Here is a 23,198-nt window from a genome sequence, read left to right on the forward strand (position 1 = left end):
TAATTAATAAATGATGCAATATTGTTAACCCAATATAATATTGAATCATATATGAGAGATGCAACAAATAATACCCCAATTATTACACAAAAAGTTTTATATATCACACACCACTGCAGGGTATTTTATTTGTGGGACTTTAAACCACAAATTATATTGTGGACTCTCTAGGCTCTGACTCTTATAAGTCCTAAACCCATGAGTGGTCCTATCTATTATATGAACACTTGCATTTTTTTATTGATGGGGGTCCTACCTACAGTATCAAATGAACAACTTGCATCTTTTAATTGTATAAAGTTTATACGGAATCTATGCAGCTTTTCTGCAGCTAGTAAATTGATCAGGTTTTAAACCAAGCTTTATCTAGAAACTTTTTGTGTAATAATGTTTTTTTAATTTCATTTCTCATACACTGCATCCGGTAAGTATTCACAGCACTTCACTTTTTCCACTTTTTTGTTACTTTACAGCCTTATTCCAAAATGGAATAAATTAATTTTTCGCCTCAAAATTCTACACACAATACCCCATTATTACAACATGAAAAAAGTTTTTTTTTAGATTTTTGCAAATGTATTAAAAATAAAAACCTAAGAAATCACATGTATATCCATGAATAGCCCACAGACTTTATGTTCCCAATCTCCGATCAGCTGATTTTGTAAGAGGCTTCTGAGTCCTGTAAAGGAACAGCATCAGTGGCCATTTTAATGTTTGTTCATGTTATTGCATGCAAGGCTGCATACTCATTAATCACACAAGTCAGAAAATGGGCCTCTTTCATAATGTTGCTATAATTCATTTTTTAAGGAATGTTTTGAAAACATAATGCATTTTCTGCATCTAATTTTCTCACTAAAACTAGTTATGCAAAATACATCCACTGAATTCATTTTTCACTGTCACATATTTGTATGTGATCCAGTTGAATCAATGCGAGCAATTGTCACTTTTACTTTACTTTACTTAAAGCACTCCTCCGATTACTCTTTATATATTACTTTAGCAAAATGTTGCTTTCATTTTTGGATTTCCTTTTTATTTACTCCTAAATGGTAAATATCTTTTATTTTTATGCAGTGTCCCGACAGCCATTATTTTTATACATAATCATTTCTTATATTTTGTAACATTTGCGAAAACTTCTGCATAAGAAGAGATGAGTGACTCTGAATCACCAGTGTTGCTTACGCTTGAAGTAAAAATCTAATTGATGGGAGTTGATTAAAATTTTACTGTCCACCAGTTTTTATAATTATCTCCTAGTATACTCTTCATACTTTCTTCTATAAGATGAGAAGAAATGGATAAAGATCTTCCAGTCTCTCATCTCTGAATTCACTGGTACTTAGAGAAAGTTAGAACTATACAGTGTTTATCTATCTATCTATCTATCTATCTATCTATCTATCTATCTATCTATCTATCTATCTATCTATCTACACAAGGGGTGGGGAACCTTTTTTATACCAAGGGCCATTTGGATATGTATAAAATCCTTCGGGGGCCATACAAAAATTATCAACTTAAACATTAGCCTGCCCCCTGTCAGTAGTTATGCCCCCTGTCACTTGTTATGCCCGATTAGATTTGCCCCCAGTCAGTTGTTATGCCCCATTAGATATGCCCACTGTCAGTTGTTTTGGCCCATTAGATATGCCCTGTCAGTTTGTATGCTCCATTAAATATGCCCCCTAGTAGTACCGCTTACACACACACATTAAAGAAAGGAGAAAAAAACACAATGCTCACCAGCCCTGCTCCTGCTTCCGGACCGCTGCCCTCCCTCTCCTCGAAACTATGGGAGATATCATGACGTCTCTCCCATAGCACCGCACAGCCACACAAGGACACTACCTGAGGCAGAAGCTGGAGCTCAGGAGTGAGTTCCTGCCTCCGGCTGCTGCTGAGGAGCCGGGCGCCCGATAGTGGTAAAATCTCAGCGGGCGCTCGGCATCTCCTCTCGTTTAGGTGAGCCTGGCCGGGCCGGATCAAGTGGCTTTGATCTACGCACTAGGAAAGGACCGGCACGCCCCCCAAAAATGATTTAGCTCCACTCAGGTGCCATCCGGATAAAGTAATGCAGTGTAGACGATCAAACAAGCAGCGGCACTCTGAGATTCAAAAGTTCCACAAGCGAGTGATTTATTCCATCCTAGTGCGCCAATGTTTCTGGGCCAACATGCCCTTTTGTCAAGGTGATTACAAATAAGTATATATATATATATATATATATATATATATATTTAATTTTACTATGACCTGTACAGCAAATGACTAAGCTAAACATTGATGTCATCTCTTCTTTGACTTGTCTGACAGAGGTAACAGGAAACATCATCCAGGGACCTAGAGAAAAAAGTGGAGTTTGTTAGCAGGCCTGCCTTATGCTTCAGAAGCTAATTCTCTGTGTGCACACAGAATTTGCACTGTACACAGCGTTGTACATTAAGGATCGCCCACCCACATCTGCAAGAAGGACAGAGGGTTTAGGGAAGCTGTGATTTAATTATCTCCCAGGCTGCAGACAGTTGCGGCTGCATTGGGCAATCCTGATAGACTTGCCCACCAGCCTGGGCTGACTGTACTGCAGTAGCCACACATCCCCCTTCCATCCAGCAGTGAGTCATGGGATCTGACTTGCAGAGCTGACACAGGTTGTTGGACCAGGACCAAATCAAATTATTTATGGCCAGTATGACAGTGGCTGCCAATCATAAAATAATTGGAGAAACAGAAGCAGAACCCTGCCCACCACCACGTAACTAAACCTGAGGGTGACAGGTAAGCACAATTTACTTTAATATTTTTTTCAGATTTTCTAAATAAGAAACTTTTGCCCTAGGGGTGCTGTGAAAAAATGCTGATACTCTATTACTCTAGGAAGCAGTGTCTCAAGATAGTTTACTTAAAGTGTTTTTTTGTTTTTTTAAATGTATAAAACTATTTTTTTCAAAAATGTACCCAAAATTGTTGATCAAAGTTCAAATGATGCAAATAAGAGCTATTTAATCTGCATGTTTGTTAATTAAATTGTACTGAATAGGGTTCACTATAATTTACATAATTGAATAATTATTATTTTTTACAATAGTGGGGACATTTTTGAAGAAATAGCCAGTTAAGTGATTAAGATACAATTAACATAACACATGTCCAGTGATAACACGTTCTGTGATATTAGAATTAAGCCTATATTAAATGTATTAATATGTTTCAGTATTAATCTATTATCATTAACAAAGGTGATGTCTTTTATTTTTATACAAGTTATAAATACTCTATAGTATATAAGATGTAACTGTTGTCAATATAAAAATCATGTCTCCTATGAACTTGTAATTCCATTATTTTTCTTTTTTACGTTTGTCAATTGCTGATTTTATTTTATTGATTGCTTTTAAACTGGTTAGCAGTCAGTTTTGTTAATAAAAATTAAATAGAAATGTAATATTTGTCATTACTGCATACATGCAGTTGTCACATGTATCTGTCAGAGCTGGAGTGCACATCATTTGCCAATGAGAAAAGTACACTATGTACTATTACTTATAGAATTTGAACATACTTATATTTGAAAAAATAAATCTTGTTTTGCTGCCTACAGTGCAGAGCCGCTGGTTCTATTCTGATCAGGTCAATGCGTTTAGTTTGTGTTTTCAACATGCTCAATTAGGTTCCTTACGTGTGCTCAGATTACTTTCTAAAGCTAAAAACACACTGGTAGGTTACTTGGTTTCTGAAACAATGGGGCAGGGTCTGATGAATGGTTAAACATTGTTTGTAAAGTGCTGCGTACTATATAATTGCAATGTAATTAAAGGATAATAAATATGTATTTAAAGATTTGCAATAATGCCCTTTATAGAAGAGGTTCATATGGAAATTGCATTAAAACCATTTGAATTAGGTTAATGAAAATGTCAGTGACGTGTATTGATGAAAACAATATTTTAATTAAATGTATTCACTGTAATGTGTGTAAATGCTAAATACCTTCCTGCGAAATGGGATGTATCAGCACCTTTTCACTGTTTTCCGACAAGCTTAAGGGAACATAATTGTATTTAAATGAGTTGGTAATGAGAGTATATATAGGGATACAGGGGATTGGAGGGGAAATTAATAGCTAAGCAGTTAAGTCAGCTGTTTGGATTCAGCTGTAGACAGTTGGTATTGGATAATTAGTATTTGGGCTGAAATAATGACATTTGACATTTGGAATCTGTACTCTGCTTGCTATATGTATTTTTTGTCAGCTTGTTAGCATTGGGAGTATAGTTTGTGACTCAATATTCCATGAAACACTAGAAGATCGCTGGTGGCCGTCCCTCTGCATCCCCTCCAGGCTACGGGTCACAGGTTTTTCCTGACGCCACTGATCTCATTGTGCAATCATATAACCCGTGTTAGAAGTTGACAGGTAGCTAGCTGTCTGCTGAAGCGGATATCCTCTTGGATAATTATTTTAGAGGGTAGGACATGTATTTCAGATGTGGATACGTGTCACTCTGTGCTCACTTTCCCAGATGCTTGCTTAATTTTGGATTCATTACCTGTCTAGGAAAAAAACTGCTCCAGGACTTCAGCAAGAATGTATTTTATGCCTGTGGTTTTTCTAAGCGTAGCATTTTGACCTTTTATACATGAGTCTTGTAAAAAGATGTGCTATCCCTCGCAGTTTTAGATAACAGAAGTGACAGTGCAGAAAGTAATTGGAGGATTATAAAGGTTTTGTTGGCAGTACAGTAGTGTGCTGGTAAAGCATAAAATCACCAACATTTTGTACAAAGACTATCTCAGGTGGAAGTTTCTGTTTTATATTAATAAATCGCACTTGATATCTTGGTTTAATTCTCTCTATAATGTCATCCATGTGTTGCATGACTTTGTGGCCCACATCTGTACTGAGAGCTGCTATCACAATGTAGGACATCATTTTTAATTTGGTCCATTTCTGACATGCTTAAATATTTGATGGCGGCAGCCTGACCCTCTACTGTATGTGTGTTCTCTTTACTTAGAACACTACGTAGCTTTTGGGGGTGGGGATTTGCACCCCCCTTCCTCTTTGTTTGTCTGTCTATGACCCCTCCCCCTTCCAGCACCTGATATATAATTATCTCCAGGTATGATTGAGCAGCTTCCAAATTGTTTGTCCGCTTGTGAGCATGAGGCATTGAATGGGAGCAGCATTTGGAAGGCATGCTGTTCCTTGTAGTGCCAATGGGAGATCCTGGGGGTGGCTCCCTGGTAAGTTAGCTCTCTGTCTGGAAATGTTTTAGTAATGACCTTTATCATGAGGCGTACTGTGACAAATTACATGGCCCAATGTGGGCACTGCTATTAAGTAGTTAGGACTGCTGTATCAGAGAAGCCGTGAAGTGGCCAGCAGCTTAAACATGTGTTTGCAAACATTTGTGACAAATTCTCTGAATTTTATTACCAGATAGATTCAGGGATGGTTACAGGTAATTTTCAGTGTGCGGAAGGGAATTTGGGGGTGGGGATTTGCACCCCCCTTCCTCTTTGTTTGTCTGTCTATGACCCCTCCCCCTTCCAGCACCTGATATATAATTATCTCCAGGTATGATTGAGCAGCTTCCAAATTGTTTGTCAACACTACGTAGCTGTTATGTGCGGAAATCCAGCTTTATAATGCTCAGAATACTTTTTTTTATTTATGCACATCAGTAAGTCTGCACACAAACATTGTCACCGCAAATAATTCTGTGTTCCCTCACTACAACAGTCACCGTTTAATATCCATTTCATTCCCAAAAAATCTATACAACTTTGTTTTCCAAGATGCATCTATGACACAAACACAATGCTATGCTAGATCATTTTTTTAGTGTTCAAATCAGAAGATTTACATTCACAGTGTTGTTCCTCTCACTCTTAGAACAGTACACATGAAATATTTTGAATTAAAATCAAGTGAACCAAATAAATGACAATTTAGAAAGTTATCAAAGTGTTGCATGAATTTGCATACCAGTAATGACTTTTCTGTTTGTATTTTGTTTTGCAGCAATTAGTGGCAATGCAAGAGGAGCTAAACAACAAGAAGAGTGAACTAGAGAAAGCCAAGGAAGAACAAACACATGCACTTGCTCTGATGAATGTTCTCAAAGAACAGGTGAGTCAGAAACAGACATACTGCCGGTAAGGTGTACACGATCATTACTATGCTATATGTGGGCTGTATTTTGTAAGAATGATCAGTTACCAAATGGGACAAAAAATTGTTTGTAGAGTAACCATAGATGTCACCTGAGTCTTTATTGAAGCTACTTGGACAAAATGGGCAATTTATTAATTTGGGTAATGCAGCTTTATAGTAATTAAGCACATTGTGTATCGGGGAAATCAACGGCGGGATGTAATGGAGTTCTAGATCGCTGGAGGTGCGGGATGCCAGCCAATCTCTGACTTTTTTTTTATAGGGGCAATCACTTTCAAGGCATGGTTTTTCCTTGTTTGCCCATTTAAAAAAAACACCTAGATCGGTCGGCACCCCGAACCTCCAGCGATCTCAGACTTCATTACATCCCGCTGCAAGTTTCTCATTTCAAGCCAGGTACTAATATGGGGCTGTAGCTACTTTTTTCCTGTTTGAAACATATGACATTAGCCTTACGGGAGGCAGAAGGGATGTTGCCAAAGAAAACAGTACTGAATGTGTGATGTGCACTTACTTTTAAATACTAAATTGCCACATTTAAAGCCTCTGGACAATATCTTGTTGATATATAGCCTCACTTTAAGACTTCCACTGGAGTCACTTTAATACAGACTTCAACACGTTGTTATTGTGCAGTATGCTGTTGTTGTTGTTGTTGTTATTGTATACTTTTTATAAGGCATTCCAGCAGCAAGCAGGGAGGAAAAGGACATACTGTACATACAACAGTGACATAAATGATATGATAGACAAAATAAATGCAGGCAAAAAAAATAAAGGTTAAGGAGGGCCCTACAGTGAGTGATCATACATTCTAATTAGAGGTGGACGCAGCAGAAACGAGAATCGAGTGAGGTTCAGCGTATAGGTTATGACAGCTGTGAGGGTGCATTAATGTGGGTAGTATAGTTAAATAAAGGCTATGCAGTAACAGTATTCTTGTACCAATCCATGGCAATAAATAAGAATCAGCTGACAATAGTGTTAACTTCAGTCTGAATTAGAAACAAAAACCATCCTAGCAGAAAGTAATAATCTTGTACAGATCTGTGGCTATAGATAAGGAACAGCCACCCCAGCTCAAGTCTCTTTATGGCCAATAGAAAATAAAGTTCATGAAATCTAAAAGCACTCAACATCTTCGTGCCTAATTAAGTTACAAATAGATTAGCAATAGCCTTCTCAAATTGAATTTTAAATCTGTTTGATCAATATATGTATTCCAAAAATGTGAAGGCATTTAAAAGTCAAATACTTCCACTCCATCAGGATATCTCTTAGTACCGGAGTCAACTGTTAGTAAGATTGACTGTTCTTTACAGGAAACACACAAAAGTCCAATACAATCATCAGAGTATAGGAAAATGGTCATTGCTATGACAACAACTTCTACAGAGGGTGAAAGCTTTCCAGCATTGCAGTGAAATGTCCTTGTATTTGCAAACTCAGTAGATGAGCTGTACCACTCACTCTAATTTGTTCACAGAAATAGGTATAGCCATAAGAAACAAATAAAATACACACTAGAAGACAGTCACATTTTTATACTGTATTTGCATATACACACACACATACACGCACACACATTTATATATATATATATATATATATATATATACACACACATATATACAGAGCTGGCTCTAACCAATATGATGCCCTGGGCAAGATTTTGGCTGGCGTCCCCTAGCAACACACAGTAGTACCAATTTACCTTATATATGTTACTCCTCACGGTAGTGCCCGTTATTCATACTGAATTGATCCTTATTCACATTACATCACACTGAATTGCTCTTTATTCACATTAGACCACACAGTAGTGCCCTTTCTATACATTACACCACACAGTAGAGAACCTTATACACATAAGCCACACATTAATAATGCCTTTGTACACATAATACCACACAGTAATGCCACTTACACATATGACACACATTATTAATGTCCTTATAAATATAATGCACCTTACACATTATGCCAACCTTTATTAATGTCCTTATACACATAATGACACACATAATGCCCCTTACACATATGTTGCACATTATTAATGCATTTGTACACATGACACACATAATGCACCTTACACCGAACACTATTACACAACCAACCCACCCACACACAGCACTCACAAGGCCACTAACACTGTGACCTCTGTCTCTGCTTGTATACATATGAGGCAATATGTGTCCTCATACATCTTGCCTCAATATGCTATGCAGCAGGAGATGCCTGGAGTGAGTAAGCTGGCAGCTCTGCTAACGTTGGGCACCTTTTTAGCAGAAAATTCTTATTTGTGTTGCTATGTGACTATGAACAAGCAGCTTCTGCTGATTAAAATAATGGTGGTCATTCCGAGTTGTTCGCTCGTTGACGATTTTTGCTATACTGCGATTAGTCGCTTACTGCGCATGCGCAAGGTTCGCAGAGCGCATGCGCTTAGTTATTTTACACAAAAGTTAGGTATTTTACTCACGGCATAACAAAGCTTTTTCATCGCTGTGCTGATCGTAGTGTGATTGACAGGAAGTGGGTGTTTCTGGGCGGAAACTGTCCGCTTTATGGGAGTGTGCGGAAAAACGCAGGCGTTCGAGTTGCAAAACGCAGGAGTGGCTGGAGAAACGGGGGAGTGGCTGGGCGAACGCTGGGTGTGTTTGTGACGTCAAACCAGGAACGAAAAGGACTGAGCTGGTCGCAATGGCTGAGTAAGTCTGGAGCTACTCAGAAACTACGGGGTAATTGTTACGAGAAAATTAGCGAAGCTTTCGTTAGCAATTCTGCTATGCTAAGATACACTCCCAGTAGGCGGCGGCTTAGCGTGTGCAATGCTGCTAAAAGTAGCTAGCGAGCGAACAACTCGGAATCACCCCCAATATGTGGCATGCCTACTGTATATTTTGTGTGCGACTGTGGCTGTATCTGCATACGAAATGCTGAGTTACAGTGATATCCAGGAATACACTGTAACGTAGCATTTCGTATGCAGATACAGCTGCAGTCATAAACAGAATATAAACATGCTGCCTATCATTTTAATCAGCAGAAGCTGCTTGCGTCCCTAGGCATAAGAAATTTCCTAGGCAATTGTCTAGTTTGCCTACAGTATGCCTAGGTCCGGCTTTGTGTGTGTGTGTGTGTGTGTATATATATATATATATATATATATATACACTGTATCTAAAAGTAAATATATATATATATATACACTGTATCTAAAAGTAAATATATATATATATATATATATATATATATATATATATATATATATATATAAAATCAATATGTTTAATTTTGAATATTGTATAATAAAACTGGGTTTCTGCATATAATCGTATATTTCCTTAGAATTCGGAATGAATCTAAACATATGTAATTTTTAAATAAAAATCTTAGATTTATATACTAGAAATCACGTTCAGGAAAATCTGCTTTACATGTCATCTCACTACTACATTTGAGCCACATAGGTTTAAGGCTTATCAGACAGTTAAGTGTTCATCATAAAATCAGAACTCTTTGTTCAAGAAGATATTACTTATCTATCTATCTATCTATCTATCTATCTATCTATCTATCTATCTATCTATCTATCTATCATTTACATAATTGTCCTTCACAGAAATTTTTTAGTGATCACTTATATTTACTTACAGAGCCCCTGTGATGTGCCTCTTCGCTCTTCTGTGAACATGTTTTCATTAAGCTACCTCATTCAAGAAAATCTATGAATGCATTAAACTAATATATAATAACAAGATAACAACTGGCACATTAAGTAAGCAACCATCATATTGCATACCATAAGCATGTGCACAGGGGGTGCATAGTGTGCAGAGCCACGATAATCAGCCTCTGCCCACTGACTTCCCGGTCGCTCCAGTGCTTACCTACAGTATCACAGACTCTCAGCCTGTATTGGGCTGCTCAGGGCGGCCAAGGTGAACCCTCTTTACAAACAGCGCGGTTGGCATGTGACGTCACACACACTCACTGCCCACACACCGTGCAAAGTGAGTGATCCATTACTACAGTGCTGCAGCAGGGTCCAATCACACTCTGGCAAACTGCGGTGTGGGACCTGCGGTCAGTGGCTGAGGAGGAATCAGGAGGATTGACAGCCAACGTGTGTCTTGTTTTTTTCCCTGTGGGGACCAATGTGTATTTTTCTCTATCGTCCTAGTGGATGCTGGGGTTCCTGAAAGGACCATGGGGAATAGCGGCTCCGCAGGAGACAGGGCACAAAAGTAAAGCTTTCCGATCAGGTGGTGTGCACTGGCTCCTCCCCCTATGACCCTCCTCCAAGCCAGTTAGATTTTTGTGCCCGGCCGAGAAGGGTGCAATCTAGGTGGCTCTCCTAAAGAGCTGCTTAGAGAAAGTTTAGCTTAGGTTTTTTATTTTACAGTGAGTCCTGCTGGCAACAGGATCACTGCAACGAGGGACTTAGGGGAGAAGAAGTGAACTCACCTGCGTGCAGGATGGATTGGCTTCTTGGCTACTGGACATCAGCTGCAGAGGGACGATCACAGGTACAGCCTGGATGGTCACCGGAGCCTCGCCGCCGGCCCCCTTGCAGATGCTGAAACATGAAGAGGTCCAGAATCGGCGGCAGAAGACTCCTCAGTCTTCTAAAGGTAGCGCACGGCACTGCAGCTGTGCGCCATTTTCCTCTCAGCACACTTCACACGGCAGTCACTGAGGGTGCAGGGCGCTGGGAGGGGAGCGCCCTGGGAGGCAAATGAAAACCTATTTGGCTAAAAAATACCTCACATATAGCCTCCGGGGCTATATGGAGATATTTAACCCCTGCCTGAATACACTAAAGAGCGGGAGACGAGCCCGCCGGAAAAGGGGCGGGGCCTATCTCCTCAGCACACAGCGCCATTTTCCTTACACAGCTCCGCTGGTCAGGACGGCTCCCAGATCTCTCCCCTGCACTGCACTACAGAAACAGGGTAAAACAAGAGAGGGGGGGCAAAATAGTGGCAAAAATTATATTATAAAAGCAGCTATACAGGGAGCACTTATTATAAGGCTATCCCTGTCATATATAGCGCTTTTGGTGTGTGCTGGCAAACTCTCCCTCTGTCTCCCCAAAGGGCTAGTGGGGTCCTGTCTTCGTTAAGAGCATTCCCTGTGTGTCTGCTGTGTGTCGGTACGTGTGTGTCGACATGTATGAGGACGATATTGGTGTGGAGGCGGAGCAATTGCCTGTAATGGTGATGTCACTCTCTAGGGAGTCGACACCGGAATGGATGGCTTATTTAGGAAATTACGTGATAATGTCAACACGCTGCAAGGTCGGTTGACGACATGAGACGGCCGACAAACAATTAGTACCGGTCCAGACGTCTCAAAAACACCGTCAGGGGTTTTTAAAACGCCCGTTTACTTTAGTCGGTCGACACAGACAGGGACACTGAATCCAGTGTCGACGGTGAATAAACAAACGTATTCCTTATTAGGGCCACACGTTAAAGGCAATGAAGGAGGTGTTACATATTTCTGATACTACAAGTACCACAAAAGAGGGTATTATGTGGGATGTGAAAAAACTACCGTAGTTTTTCCTGACTCAGATAAATTAAATAAAGTGTGTGATGATGCGTGGGTTCCCCCCGATAGAAAATTATGGGCGGTATACCCTTTCCCGCCAGAAGTTAGGGCGCGTTGGGAAACACCCCTTAGGGTGGATAAGGCGCTCACACGCTTATCAAAACAAGTGGCGGTACCGTCTATAGATAGGGCCGTCCTCAAGGACCAGCTGACAGGAGGCTGGAAAATATCATAAAAAGTATATACACACATACTGGTGTTATACTGTGACCAGCGATCGCCTCAGCCTGGATGTGCAGAGCTGGGTGGCTTGGTCGGATTCCCTGACTAAAAATATTGATACCCTTGACAGGGACAGTATTTTATTAACTATAGAGCATTTAAAGGATGCATTTCTATATATGCGAGATGCACAGAGGGATATTTGCACTCTGGCATCAAGAGTAAATGCGATGTCCATATCTGCCAGAAGATGTTATGGACACGACAGTGGTCAGGTGATGCAGATTCCAAACGGCACAAAGGTGTATTGCCGTATAAAGGAAGAGGAGTTATTTGGGGTCGGTCCATCGGACCTGGTGGCCACGGCAACTGCTGGAAAATCCGCCGTTTTTACCCTAAGTCACATCTCTGCAGATAAAGACACCGTCTTTTCAGCCTCAGTCCTTTCGTCCCTATAAGATCATATCTGCCCAGGGATAGAGGAAAGGGAAGAAGACTGCAGCAGGCAGCCCATTCCCAGGAACAGAAGCGTTCCACCGCTTCTGACAAGTTCTCAGCATGGCGCTGAGACCGTACAGGACCCCTGGATCCTACAAGTAGTATCCCAGGGGTACAGATTGGAATGTCGAGACGTTTCCCCTTCGCAGGCTCCTGAAGTCTGCTTTACCAAGGTCTCCCTCCGACAAGGAGGCAGTATGGGAAAAAAATTCACAAGCTGTATTCCAGCAGGTGATAATTAAATTACCCCTCCTACTACAAGAAAAGGGGTATTATTCCACACTATATTGTGGTACTGAAGCCAGATGGCTAGGTGAGACTTATTCTAAAAAATTTTTTTTGAACACTTACAAAGGTTCAAATCAAGATGGAGTCACTCAGAGCAGTGATAACGAACCAGGAAGAAGGGGACTATATAGTGTCCCGGGACATCAGGGATGCTTACCTCTATGTCCCAAATTTGCCCTTCTCACTAAGGGTACCTCAGGTTCGTGGTGCAGAACTGTCACTATCAGTTTCAGACGCTGCCGTTTGGATTGTCCATGGCACCCCGGGTCTTTACCAAGGTAATGGCCGAAATAATGATTCTTCTTCGAAGAAAAGGCGTCTTAATTATCCCTTACTTGGACGATCTCCTGATAAGGGCATAGTCCAGGGAACAGTTGGAGGTCGGAGTAGCACTATCTCGGATACTGCTACAACAGCACGGGTGGATTCTAAATATTCCAAAATCGCAGCTGATCCCGACGACACGTCTGCTGTGCCTAGGGATGATTCTGGACACAGTCCAGAAAAAGGTGTTTCTCCCGGAAGAGAAAGCCAGGGAGTTATCCGAGCTAGTCAGGAACCTCCTAAAAACAGTGCATCATTGCACAAGGATCCTGGTAAAAATGGTGGCTTCCTACGAAGCAATTCCATTCGGCAGATTTCACGCAAGAACTTTTCAGTGGGATCTGCTGGACAAATGGTCCGGATCGCATCTTCAGATGCATCAGCGGATAACCCTATATCCAAGGACAAGGGTGTCTCTCCTGTGGTGGTTATAGAGTGCTCATCTTCTAGAGGGCCGCAGATTCGGCATTCAGGATTGGATGCTGGTGACCACGGAGCCCAGCCCGAGAGGCTGGGGAGCAGTCACACAAGGAAAAAATTTCCAGGGAGTGTGATCAAGTCTGGAGACTTTTCTCCACATAAATATACTGGAGCTAAGGGTAAATTTATAATGCTCTAAGCTTTGCAAGACCTCTGCTTCAAGGTCAGCCGGTATTGATCCAGTGGGAAAAACATCACGGCAGTCGCCCACGTAAACAGACAGGGCGACACAAGAAGCAGGAGGGCAATGGCAAAAACTGCAAGGACTTTTCGCTGGGCGGAAAATCATGTGATAGCACTGTCAGCAGTGTTTCATCCCGGGAATGGAAACTGGGAAGCAGACTTCCTCAGCAGGCACGACCTCCACCCGGGAGAGTGGAAACTTCATCGGGAAGTTTTTTCCACATGATTGTTAACCGTTGGGAAATACCAAAGGTGGACATGATGGCGTCCCGTCTGAACAAAAAACGGGGCAGGTATTGCGCCAGGTCAAGAGACCCTCAGGCAATAGCTGTGGACGTTCTGGTAACACCGTGGGTGTACCAGTCGGTGTATGTGTTCCCTCCTCTGCTTCTCATACCTAAGGTGCTGAGAATTATAAGACGTAGAGGAGTAAGAACTATACTCATGGCTCCGGATTGGCCAAGAAGGACTTGGTACCCGGAACTTCAAGAGATGCTTACAGAGGTCTTATGGCCTCTGCCGCTAAGAAGGGACTTGCTTCAGCAAGTACCATGTCTGTTCCAAGACTTACCGCAGCTGCGTTTGTCGGCATGGCGGTGGAAAGCCGGATCCTAAGGGAAAAAGGCATTCCGGAAGAGGTCATTCCTACCCTGGTCAAAGCCAGAAAGGAGGTGACCGCACAACATTATCACCACATGTGGCGAAAATATGTTGCGTGGTGTGAGGCCAGGAAGGCCCCACAAAGAAATTTCAACTCGGTCGTTTCCTGCATTTCCTGCAAACAGGAGTGTCTATGGGCCTCAAATTGGGGTCCATTAAGGTTCAAATTTCGGCCCTGTCGATTTTCTTCCAGAAAGAATTGGCTTCAGTTCCTGAAGTCCAGAAGTTTGTCAAGGGAGTATTGCATATACAACCCCCTTTTGTGCCTCCAGTGGCACTGTGGGATCTCAACGTAGTTCTGGGATTCCTCAAATCACATTGGTTTAAAACCAGTCAAATCTGTGGATTTGAAGCATCTCACATGAAAAGTGACCATGCTCTTGGCCCTGGCCTGGACCAGGCGAGTGTCAAATTGGTGGTTTTTTTCTCAAAAAAGCCCATATCTGTTTGTCCATTCGGACAGGGCAGAGCTGCGGACTCGTCCCCAGTTCTCTCCCTAAGGTGGTGTCAGTGTTTCACCTGAACCAGCTTATTGTGGTGCCTTGCACCTACTAGGGACTTGGAGGACTCCAAGTTGCTAGATGTTGTCAGGGCCCTGAAAATATGTTCCAGGACGGCTGGAGTCAGGAAAACTGACTTGCTGTTATCCTGTATGCACCCAACAAACTGGGTGCTCTTGCTTCTAAGCAGACTATTGCTAGTTGGATGTGTAATACAATTCAGCTTGCACATTCTGTGGCAGGCCTGCCACAGCCAAAATATGTAAATGCCCATTCCACAAGGAAGGTGGGCTCATCTTGGGCGGCTGCCCGAGGGGTCTCGGCTTTACAACTTTGCCGAGCAGCTACTTGGTCAGGGGCAAACACGTTTGCTAAATTCTACAAATTTGATACCCTGGCTAAGGAGGACCTGGAGTTCTCTCATTCGGTGCTGCAGAGTCATCCGCACTCTCCCGCCCGTTTGGGAGCTTTGGTATAATCCCCATGGTCCTTTCAGGAACCCCAGCATCCACTAGGACGATAGAGAAAATAAGAATTTACTTACCGATAATTCTATTTCTCGGAGTCCGTAGTGGATGCTGGGCGCCCATCCCAAGTGCGGATTATCTGCAATACTTGTACATAGTTACAAAAATCGGGTTATTATTGTTGTGAGCCATCTTTTCAGAGGCTCCGCTGTTATCATACTGTTAACTGGGTTTAGATCACAAGTTGTACGGTGTGATTGGTGTGGCTGGTATGAGTCTTACCCGGGATTCAAAATTCCTCCCTTATTGTGTACGCTCGTCCGGGCACAGTACCTAACTGGCTTGGAGGAGGGTCATAGGGGGAGGAGCCAGTGCACACCACCTGATCGGAAAGCTTTACTTTTGTGCCCTGTCTCCTGCGGAGCCGCTATTCCCCATGGTCCTTTCAGGAACCCCAGCATCCACTACGGACTCCGAGAAATAGAATTATCGGTAAGTAAATTCTTATTTTTTTTTCTTGTGGAAAACAATGTGTGTGTGGTTTTTCTCCCTCTGTGCGGGCTATTGTGTGTGTGTGTGGGGGGGCAATTGCAGTGGGGCCCAATATTTTTTTCCCTGTGTGGGACAATGGGGTCAATTCTATTCGGCAACTAAAGAATAGCGCCGGGAATTAGCTCCCGACGCTATTCAATTCTGCTACTAGTTGCCCGCAATTGTCGGGAATTCTTCTCATCCCCGGGGGATGAGAGAAGAAACCCGACAAAAGTGCTGCCTCGCGGCCGGCGCGAGGCTGATTCTGTCGGGAATCAGCCTCGCGCCGGGTAGTTAAGTCGGAGAATGCCCGTTCTCCCGACAAAACTACCTGTTAAGTCGGCGAGAACGGGACATCGCCGACTTAACTTTAGCTGAATTGAATAGCGTCGGGAGCTAATTCCCGGCGCTATTCTTTAGTTGCCGAATAGAATTGACCCCAATGTGTGTGTTTTTATGTTATTTTAGCCCTGTTGAGGACAATGTATTTAGTGGATTGATGAGTTTAAGTTAATGATAGACTCACAGCCTGAATGATTCTAGACTCCCCAATAAAACAGCTAGAAATATTTTTCCGGCGGCGCACACCCTATGTAATTTGCTGCACACACCTATGTTGCATGCTAAGAAAGTGATTTTTATCAGCAGCGTAAATAGAGGGATGAAGCAATAAATACACACAAACAAAATCACGTTGTTAATTTTACTTTCAGTGACTACCAGTGAGGATATTTAATACAGGGGTAAAGGGGAAGGTAAAATGATAGTGGTAGTGACTATGTTTAAGTATACAGTAGGTATTGGGATCTAACTCTCTATTTGAATATAAATTGAAATGCCTTGGGATATTACTGTATGTGACTGTTTCTTTTTTGGATTATTGAGCATACAGTATGCACGAATTCACAATTAAATGATCTACAGTAGTAGTCCTACCTATATATAATAAATTACAGCTACACTGTTCTACAGGTACATATAACTTAGTTCAAATTGCCATTGATTTTTCTTTTTTTTCTCTTATGATTAAAGGCCCCCATACATCAGGAACCCATTTCCCCGATCTGACAGCACTGCCAATTGGCGATCCGTCGGGGAATCAGGGAAATTCTTCATTTTCAAAACTCCACAATTTGACTGTCCCGACCGTTTTTGGTCGGGACTGGAGAAATGAGATTTATAAACATACCCATTTTCCCTACCCAGCCATCGGGGTATTGGAAATTGCGGCAATCTGCCGCTAATGTATGGCGGACGTTAACAGTGGAGGTCATTTATTATGAAGTGTGTTGACAGTAATAGATGTAGATTTGCCACACTTCTTGTTAGGGATCACCACCACAGCAGTAATGGGACCACCACATACAGTGGCTGTGCTTAATGCCTAGAGACATTTTCAGGGACAAATCTTTAAAACCTGTGACTGACCCTGTAAATTAGACACAGCTGGCAGCCTTGTTTCTCTTCTGCACAAATTCTCTATTCTGTTTCTTATTATTATAAAGTCCATATTAAAACATTCTATTCTGTCTTGCAAACACTGGTAAAATGCTGTAAACAAACCACAATCATAACATCCTTCTGCTTTTGTATGTACTTTGAACATGTTTAAACTATTTAATGGTACCTTTAACCACTTTACTGATGGGGGGGGGGGGTTATGAGTGGATTAGGTGAAGAACGTGTACATATTTGACCTTATCAAAAATGAGTAGTAAAAAAAGAAAAGGGAAAAATAGGTTTTTTGATATTTGTAAAAAAAAAATCGTTCCCACCCCAAAAAATCTGAACATCGGTCGGCACCATCAGAACATCGGGAACATTGCGACTTTCATTTTAACTGCCGGGACAGCCGCCAGGTACACAAGGGGCTTGGGTGGGGGTTTAATTTACACTTACCCCAGTGGCAGCTATTGTCCGCAGCCCATGGGTGGCGGGTCCTCCTGTGCTGACCGATAAGAAATCATCAGCAGCAGGGCAAACACTGGGGAAGGGTGTGGGAAGGCAGAGGGACTGGAAGGTCCCTCTGAGAGCGGCAGCAGAGGGAAGTTTCTCTTCCCTGCAGCTGCAAACACTTGCTTGTGTAGTCGCAATTGATGTGACCATGCCAGGCAAGTGGTTAAATAGTTTTTGTGCAAAGTCTGGACATAGCAAATATGGTGGCCAATCCCGGGATTTAGGCCTACAATTGACCAGGATTCGATTCATACTGCGCAGTGTGACGTGATGTCAGAGGTCACGCTGCGCAGCCTGGCGCAAGCCACCCAGACCTCACCTCAATTCCCACAGCAAGTGGATTCTTTCTCCCGTCCATCTAGAAGATGGTGAGATATGTGGGCTGGGCGAGGGGGGACAATGAAAAATTTAAACACAAAAGACAATTTATTTATTTATTTATTTATTACCAGTTTTTTATATAGCGCACACATATTCCGCGGCGCTTTACAGAGAGAATATTTGGCCATTCACATCAGTCCCTGCCCCAATGGATTTTACAATCTATAATCCCTATCACATGTACATGCACACACATTCACACTTGGGTTAATTTGTGTTGGGATCCAATTAACCTACCAGAATATTTTTGGATTGTGGGAGGAAACCGGAGTACCCGGAGGAAACCCACGCAAGTACGGAGAGAATATACAAACTCCACACAGAGCCATGGTGGTAATCGAACCCATGACCTCAGTGCTGTGAGGCAGTAATGGTGATCCGTACTGCCAATCCCAGGTATCCTGGGATGAGCATTTTTAGTAATTTGCCTCCCTAATAGTAAACTTCAACCTGCTGTTAAGAGTATATGCAAAATAAAATTATTCTTTATTTCTTTAAATATAATATCCTATTTTCCAAATTAATGCCGTATGGCTGCTATTTCAATGTTAATCACGGGGGGGTCTCTGCATTCGGGGAAAGGGGTCCCATGTGTAAACATGGGACCCCTTTCAGTCCGCCTGGTCCGGGTGTTCGTTTTTTTTTTTTTTTGCCAAGTACGTGGATTATAATCTGGACACTGGATTGAGGTGAGTATAATTTTATTCACAGGTACACGTGGATTCTACTTGGACAAGTGGACAGAGGTCGGCGTGTGAACATAGGTAAGTATGTGTGTCTCGACATGTGTGTAATAAAGTTGTACTTTCAAGGTGTGCGTGTCCTGTTTTTATTTGGGTATTTTTTTCCAGTAGAACTACAGGTACCAGCGGGCCCGTTTTTCTCCCGCATGCTGGTACTTGTGGTTCTCCAAGTACCAGCTTGCGGGGAGGCTTGCTGGGACTTGTAGTACTACTGGAAAAAACAATATTCTTTCAATTTTCTCAAGGCTATCAGCCCCCCATCCGCAGCCCTTGGATGGGGGGGACAGCCTCGGGCTTTGCCCCTGGCCCTTGGGTGGCTGGGGGGGGGGACCCCTTAATTGAAGGGGTCCCCACTTCCCCAGGGTACCCCGGCCAGGGGTGACTAGTTGGATATTTAATGCCACGGCCGCAGGGCGCTGTATAAAAGTGACCCCCAGCTGTGGCATTATCTGTCCAGCTAGTGGAGCCCGATGCTGGTGTAAAAACTACGGGGGACCCCTACTCTTTTTGTCCCCCGTATTTTTTGCACCAGCACCAGGCGCAGAGCCCGGTGCTGGTTTTAAAAATACGGGGGATCCCCTGTCATTTTTCCCCCCGGATTTTTAGAACCAGGACCGGCTCGAAGAGCCCGAGGCTGGTTATGCTTTGGAGGGGGGACCCCACGCAATTTTTTTCGGGTTTTTTACAGTTTTTTCCGTTTTTTCAAAAATCGGATCAAAATCTGTCAAATCGGCCGTTTTTCGACAGCGGGACTGTCAAATCCGTTTTTTATTGAATATGTTGAATTCCGGCACCCACTTGCTGGAATTCGACGGTCGAATTGTGTCGAACTAAAAAACGGCCGAAAAATTGCCACGATTCGCCGGTAATTGCATATACCCCTATATCTTTGCAATGAACATTTAGGGGGGTATTCAATTGTTTGAAAAGTCAGTTTGGTGTCTGTTTTTTCCTATCTAATAGACAGGAAAAAACAGCTGCCCAACCGACTTTTCAAACAATTGAATTCCACCCTTAAAATTTATGTTACTACCCAATGGGATTCCTCAGAATGACATGCGAGACAAATCTAATGCCAGGCCTCAGTGACTTAAGGGCTCTAGACAGCAGCATGTATGATTGAAACGGCCAGAACAGCTGAAGTGCACTAATGGAATAATAATAATAATGATGATAATAATAACAACAACAAACAACCGGAAGAATAATTATTATTTTAAATAAAAAGTAAGGTTTTGAATGGAGTTCTTTTTAAGTACCATTTGGATGTGGGTTTAGTACTACCTGGAATATTTACATATGAACATAGTAACAAAAATAGAATCAAATATACCAAATTATTCATCAAGATATTTTTTTATCTGGTGCTGTTAAATTAGTTTGTCAAATACATCTGTGTGTTTACAGGAAGGTGCATAATGATGATATATATGCATTGTATCATTCCAATGACTTGCACACATTTTTGCAATAAGTTGTCATTCTTCCACAGAGTCATTCTTCCATAATGACAATCAAATGTAAAACTTACAATTAGATTCTGGTTATATTACAGTTGCATTATTCTGGCTGTACAGCAGATACTTGTTGTAGTAGGAAAAACTCTAGTACAGCCTCTATTAAGCCACTTGCAGACATGCAGCTAAATCCCTGGTTTTTGTATGTGAACGTGCATCAACCTGGGATTTCTGCATGTGTAAAGTACACAACCCGGGACTAAGTCCCAGGTCCCTGGCCCTCCTCCCAACCAGGGTCATGGAGCTGAGACCCGGTAAGTTGCCGGCATGCTGTACCTGGCAAAATCCCGGGTCTGATATCTGAAAGGGGTCTTAATGAATTAACCGAGCTGTTGTCTTGTGTTTTGTTCAGTAATTGACTATAATGAAAAAAAAATTGTTTAGAAAATTGCATATAAACTTCTATAGAATATTTTCTAATATGGCAGAAAAATGTTCTTCATGGATCAACACACCTATGTTATCCTAGATATTATATTAACGTAACCTGTAGTACAGACAATACATGTCATGTTTGTTAAGGTGAGCAAGTTTCTTTGACTGGTTTCTTGGGTGTGAAGGCTATTTAAATTACTATAATCCAAAATTGTGCTTAGCATAGCCATATCCGTGTTTGTTACACCATGCATGTTGCAGTACTGCACATGATATTACCACAATTCTTGCCCCAAAACGATTGTGATGCCTGATTATTATCCAAATTTATAAAACTCGTTATTTTGCATCTTGGTAAATGCAGTTGGTGTGTAACGTACTGTACTTCCAAGCCCCAGAGAAAGTCAAAATACTGACGCTGGAATACTGACAGCGGGGGAAATACCGGCGGTCAGAATCCCTTCTGATGCCTGGTATTCCCACCGGGTGGCGGTCCACACCACCCCCTGACGGTGAATAGAATAGTGTGGTGAGCTCGGACCTGAAGCGTGGCGAGCGGATTAGCTGCCTCGCTGTTGGGATTCCGGCATCGGTCTCCTGAAACACCGGGATCCCGACCATTGTGATTTCATACCGGACCCCTCCTCTAGTTAGACCACCCTACTTTTCCCCAGTGAAATGGGCTTGGTGATACAGTCTGCATCCGATGCTACAAATTGCAGCTCTCAGCAGCAAGAGGTTTAGCTGCAGTGATGCAGTGCACACCTCTTCTATCTCCCACGTGCATCTGCCTTCCATTATCTTCTGGGCATATTTTACATTGAGGTAACTATGCACATGTATCTCAGGTCAAAGGGCAAGGACACCTCCAGCTTTAGCTGCAGGAATGTTTTGTTTAAACTATTTATTGAATAATGTTAACGTTGACACAATGTTCTTTTGACAAAAAAAAACCTTCCACAGGAGTCATTATACTTGGCAAAGACGTCTCATACATATGCATGTTTTAGGTGAAATATACTATACACATACATAATGTTAATGCCCTTTTCAGGCTCTAACATCAGAAAACTGTACTATAAACAGGATGAATGGTTTCATTTGGGCTCTTTCCCACCTTTGAATTCTAAAGTCTTGAGAATTTTAGAACATGGCATGACTTATTACTCATGCGTTAGCACACACAACCACAATAATAGATTTATAAAATATAACGCCTGAATAATCAGTGCCTAATGCATACGTTCATTTTCATGCTCTTTACTTATTTTTACAGCATTTATTTGAGAGTGAACCCTGAAGGTGATGAGCCCACTCTTTTTGTATCAGAAACTCAAACTAAAGAGTGTGCTGATTTTAAAGCTTTTTTTATTTTAAGGCAAAACTAGTCTGGTTTCGGTACAAAACAAATTGACGTTATATAGTTTGGAAAATAAGAGGCTTTTTTGGCCCATATTGTAAATTCTATTGTCAATATGCAAAAATCAATACATTCTGTACATGTTTAATAATCCTAGACACTTTGTTAACTTCGGTGAATGCAATCTTAATTATGATTGTCTGCTTATCGCATGTGGGTAGCCTTTGATTTTAGACCAAAAATATTTTTGATTTAACTGACTGGTAAATTGTAACCCAGAAAGGCATAGCAACAGTAAACCATTTTGATGTATCAACCTAATTACATATATAAGTGCACATTGGGTATGTGTGGGGGTGGGGGTTACTTTTCATAAGAACAGCATAAATAAGATGTTTTTTTTTATTTTATTTTTATTAAATGCCTTCAGCAGAATACCGTTCAATTAAATAAATGGAAATTATTCAACCCCTAGACACTGGCTCGTGAATCATGATAACACATGGATATTAAATACATTCACATGAACATTGTCACAAATAAAATAAAAATTCTAATGTTTATTAAGACTCTGGTAAAATATCCTTATGGCCCATTAACACAAACATATTGTTTTATGGTAGTTTTTTAATCCATTTTTAGATTTTAGTTTCTTTTATTTTGTAGTTGTGCTTATTTTGCATCCCTTTTTTTTTGTGTGTATGTGTTTAGAAATCCTGATTTAAGTTAGTCCTATAATGTATCAAATTGCAAGAATAAGTACTTGTGTAAGGACTCATACCGGTATTATAAAGGATGCTACTTGAGACATTTCATGGGTTTACTGTATATAAATACCCAGGGTAGCCTACTGTCACGTCTAAAACACTAGTGAAAAAAAAAACATTAAAAGACCAGTAGGTGAGACCCAAATTAGCCATTATTTCTGTTCATTACACAGTTTTGGTGGTTGGGTTCATGCGAG

The 23,198-nt window shown here is 41.6% G+C and overlaps 1 protein-coding gene across 6 annotated transcripts in view; it reads left to right on the plus strand.

The window, feature by feature from the left end:
• The window catches only part of ENOX1 (ecto-NOX disulfide-thiol exchanger 1), a 1,047,374-nt gene that overhangs the window by 991,904 nt on the left and 32,272 nt on the right, over positions 1-23,198 (plus strand). For all 6 annotated transcript variants that reach the window (XM_063952856.1, XM_063952852.1, XM_063952853.1 and 3 more), the window contains one exon: positions 6,038-6,145. In XM_063952856.1, coding sequence (XP_063808926.1) covers positions 6,038-6,145 — 108 coding nt within the window. The remainder of the gene's footprint in view (positions 1-6,037; positions 6,146-23,198) is intronic.

The sequence above is a fragment of the Pseudophryne corroboree genome, chromosome 2, assembly GCF_028390025.1.
Source record: "Pseudophryne corroboree isolate aPseCor3 chromosome 2, aPseCor3.hap2, whole genome shotgun sequence".
Classification (NCBI taxonomy): Eukaryota; Metazoa; Chordata; class Amphibia; order Anura; family Myobatrachidae; genus Pseudophryne; species Pseudophryne corroboree.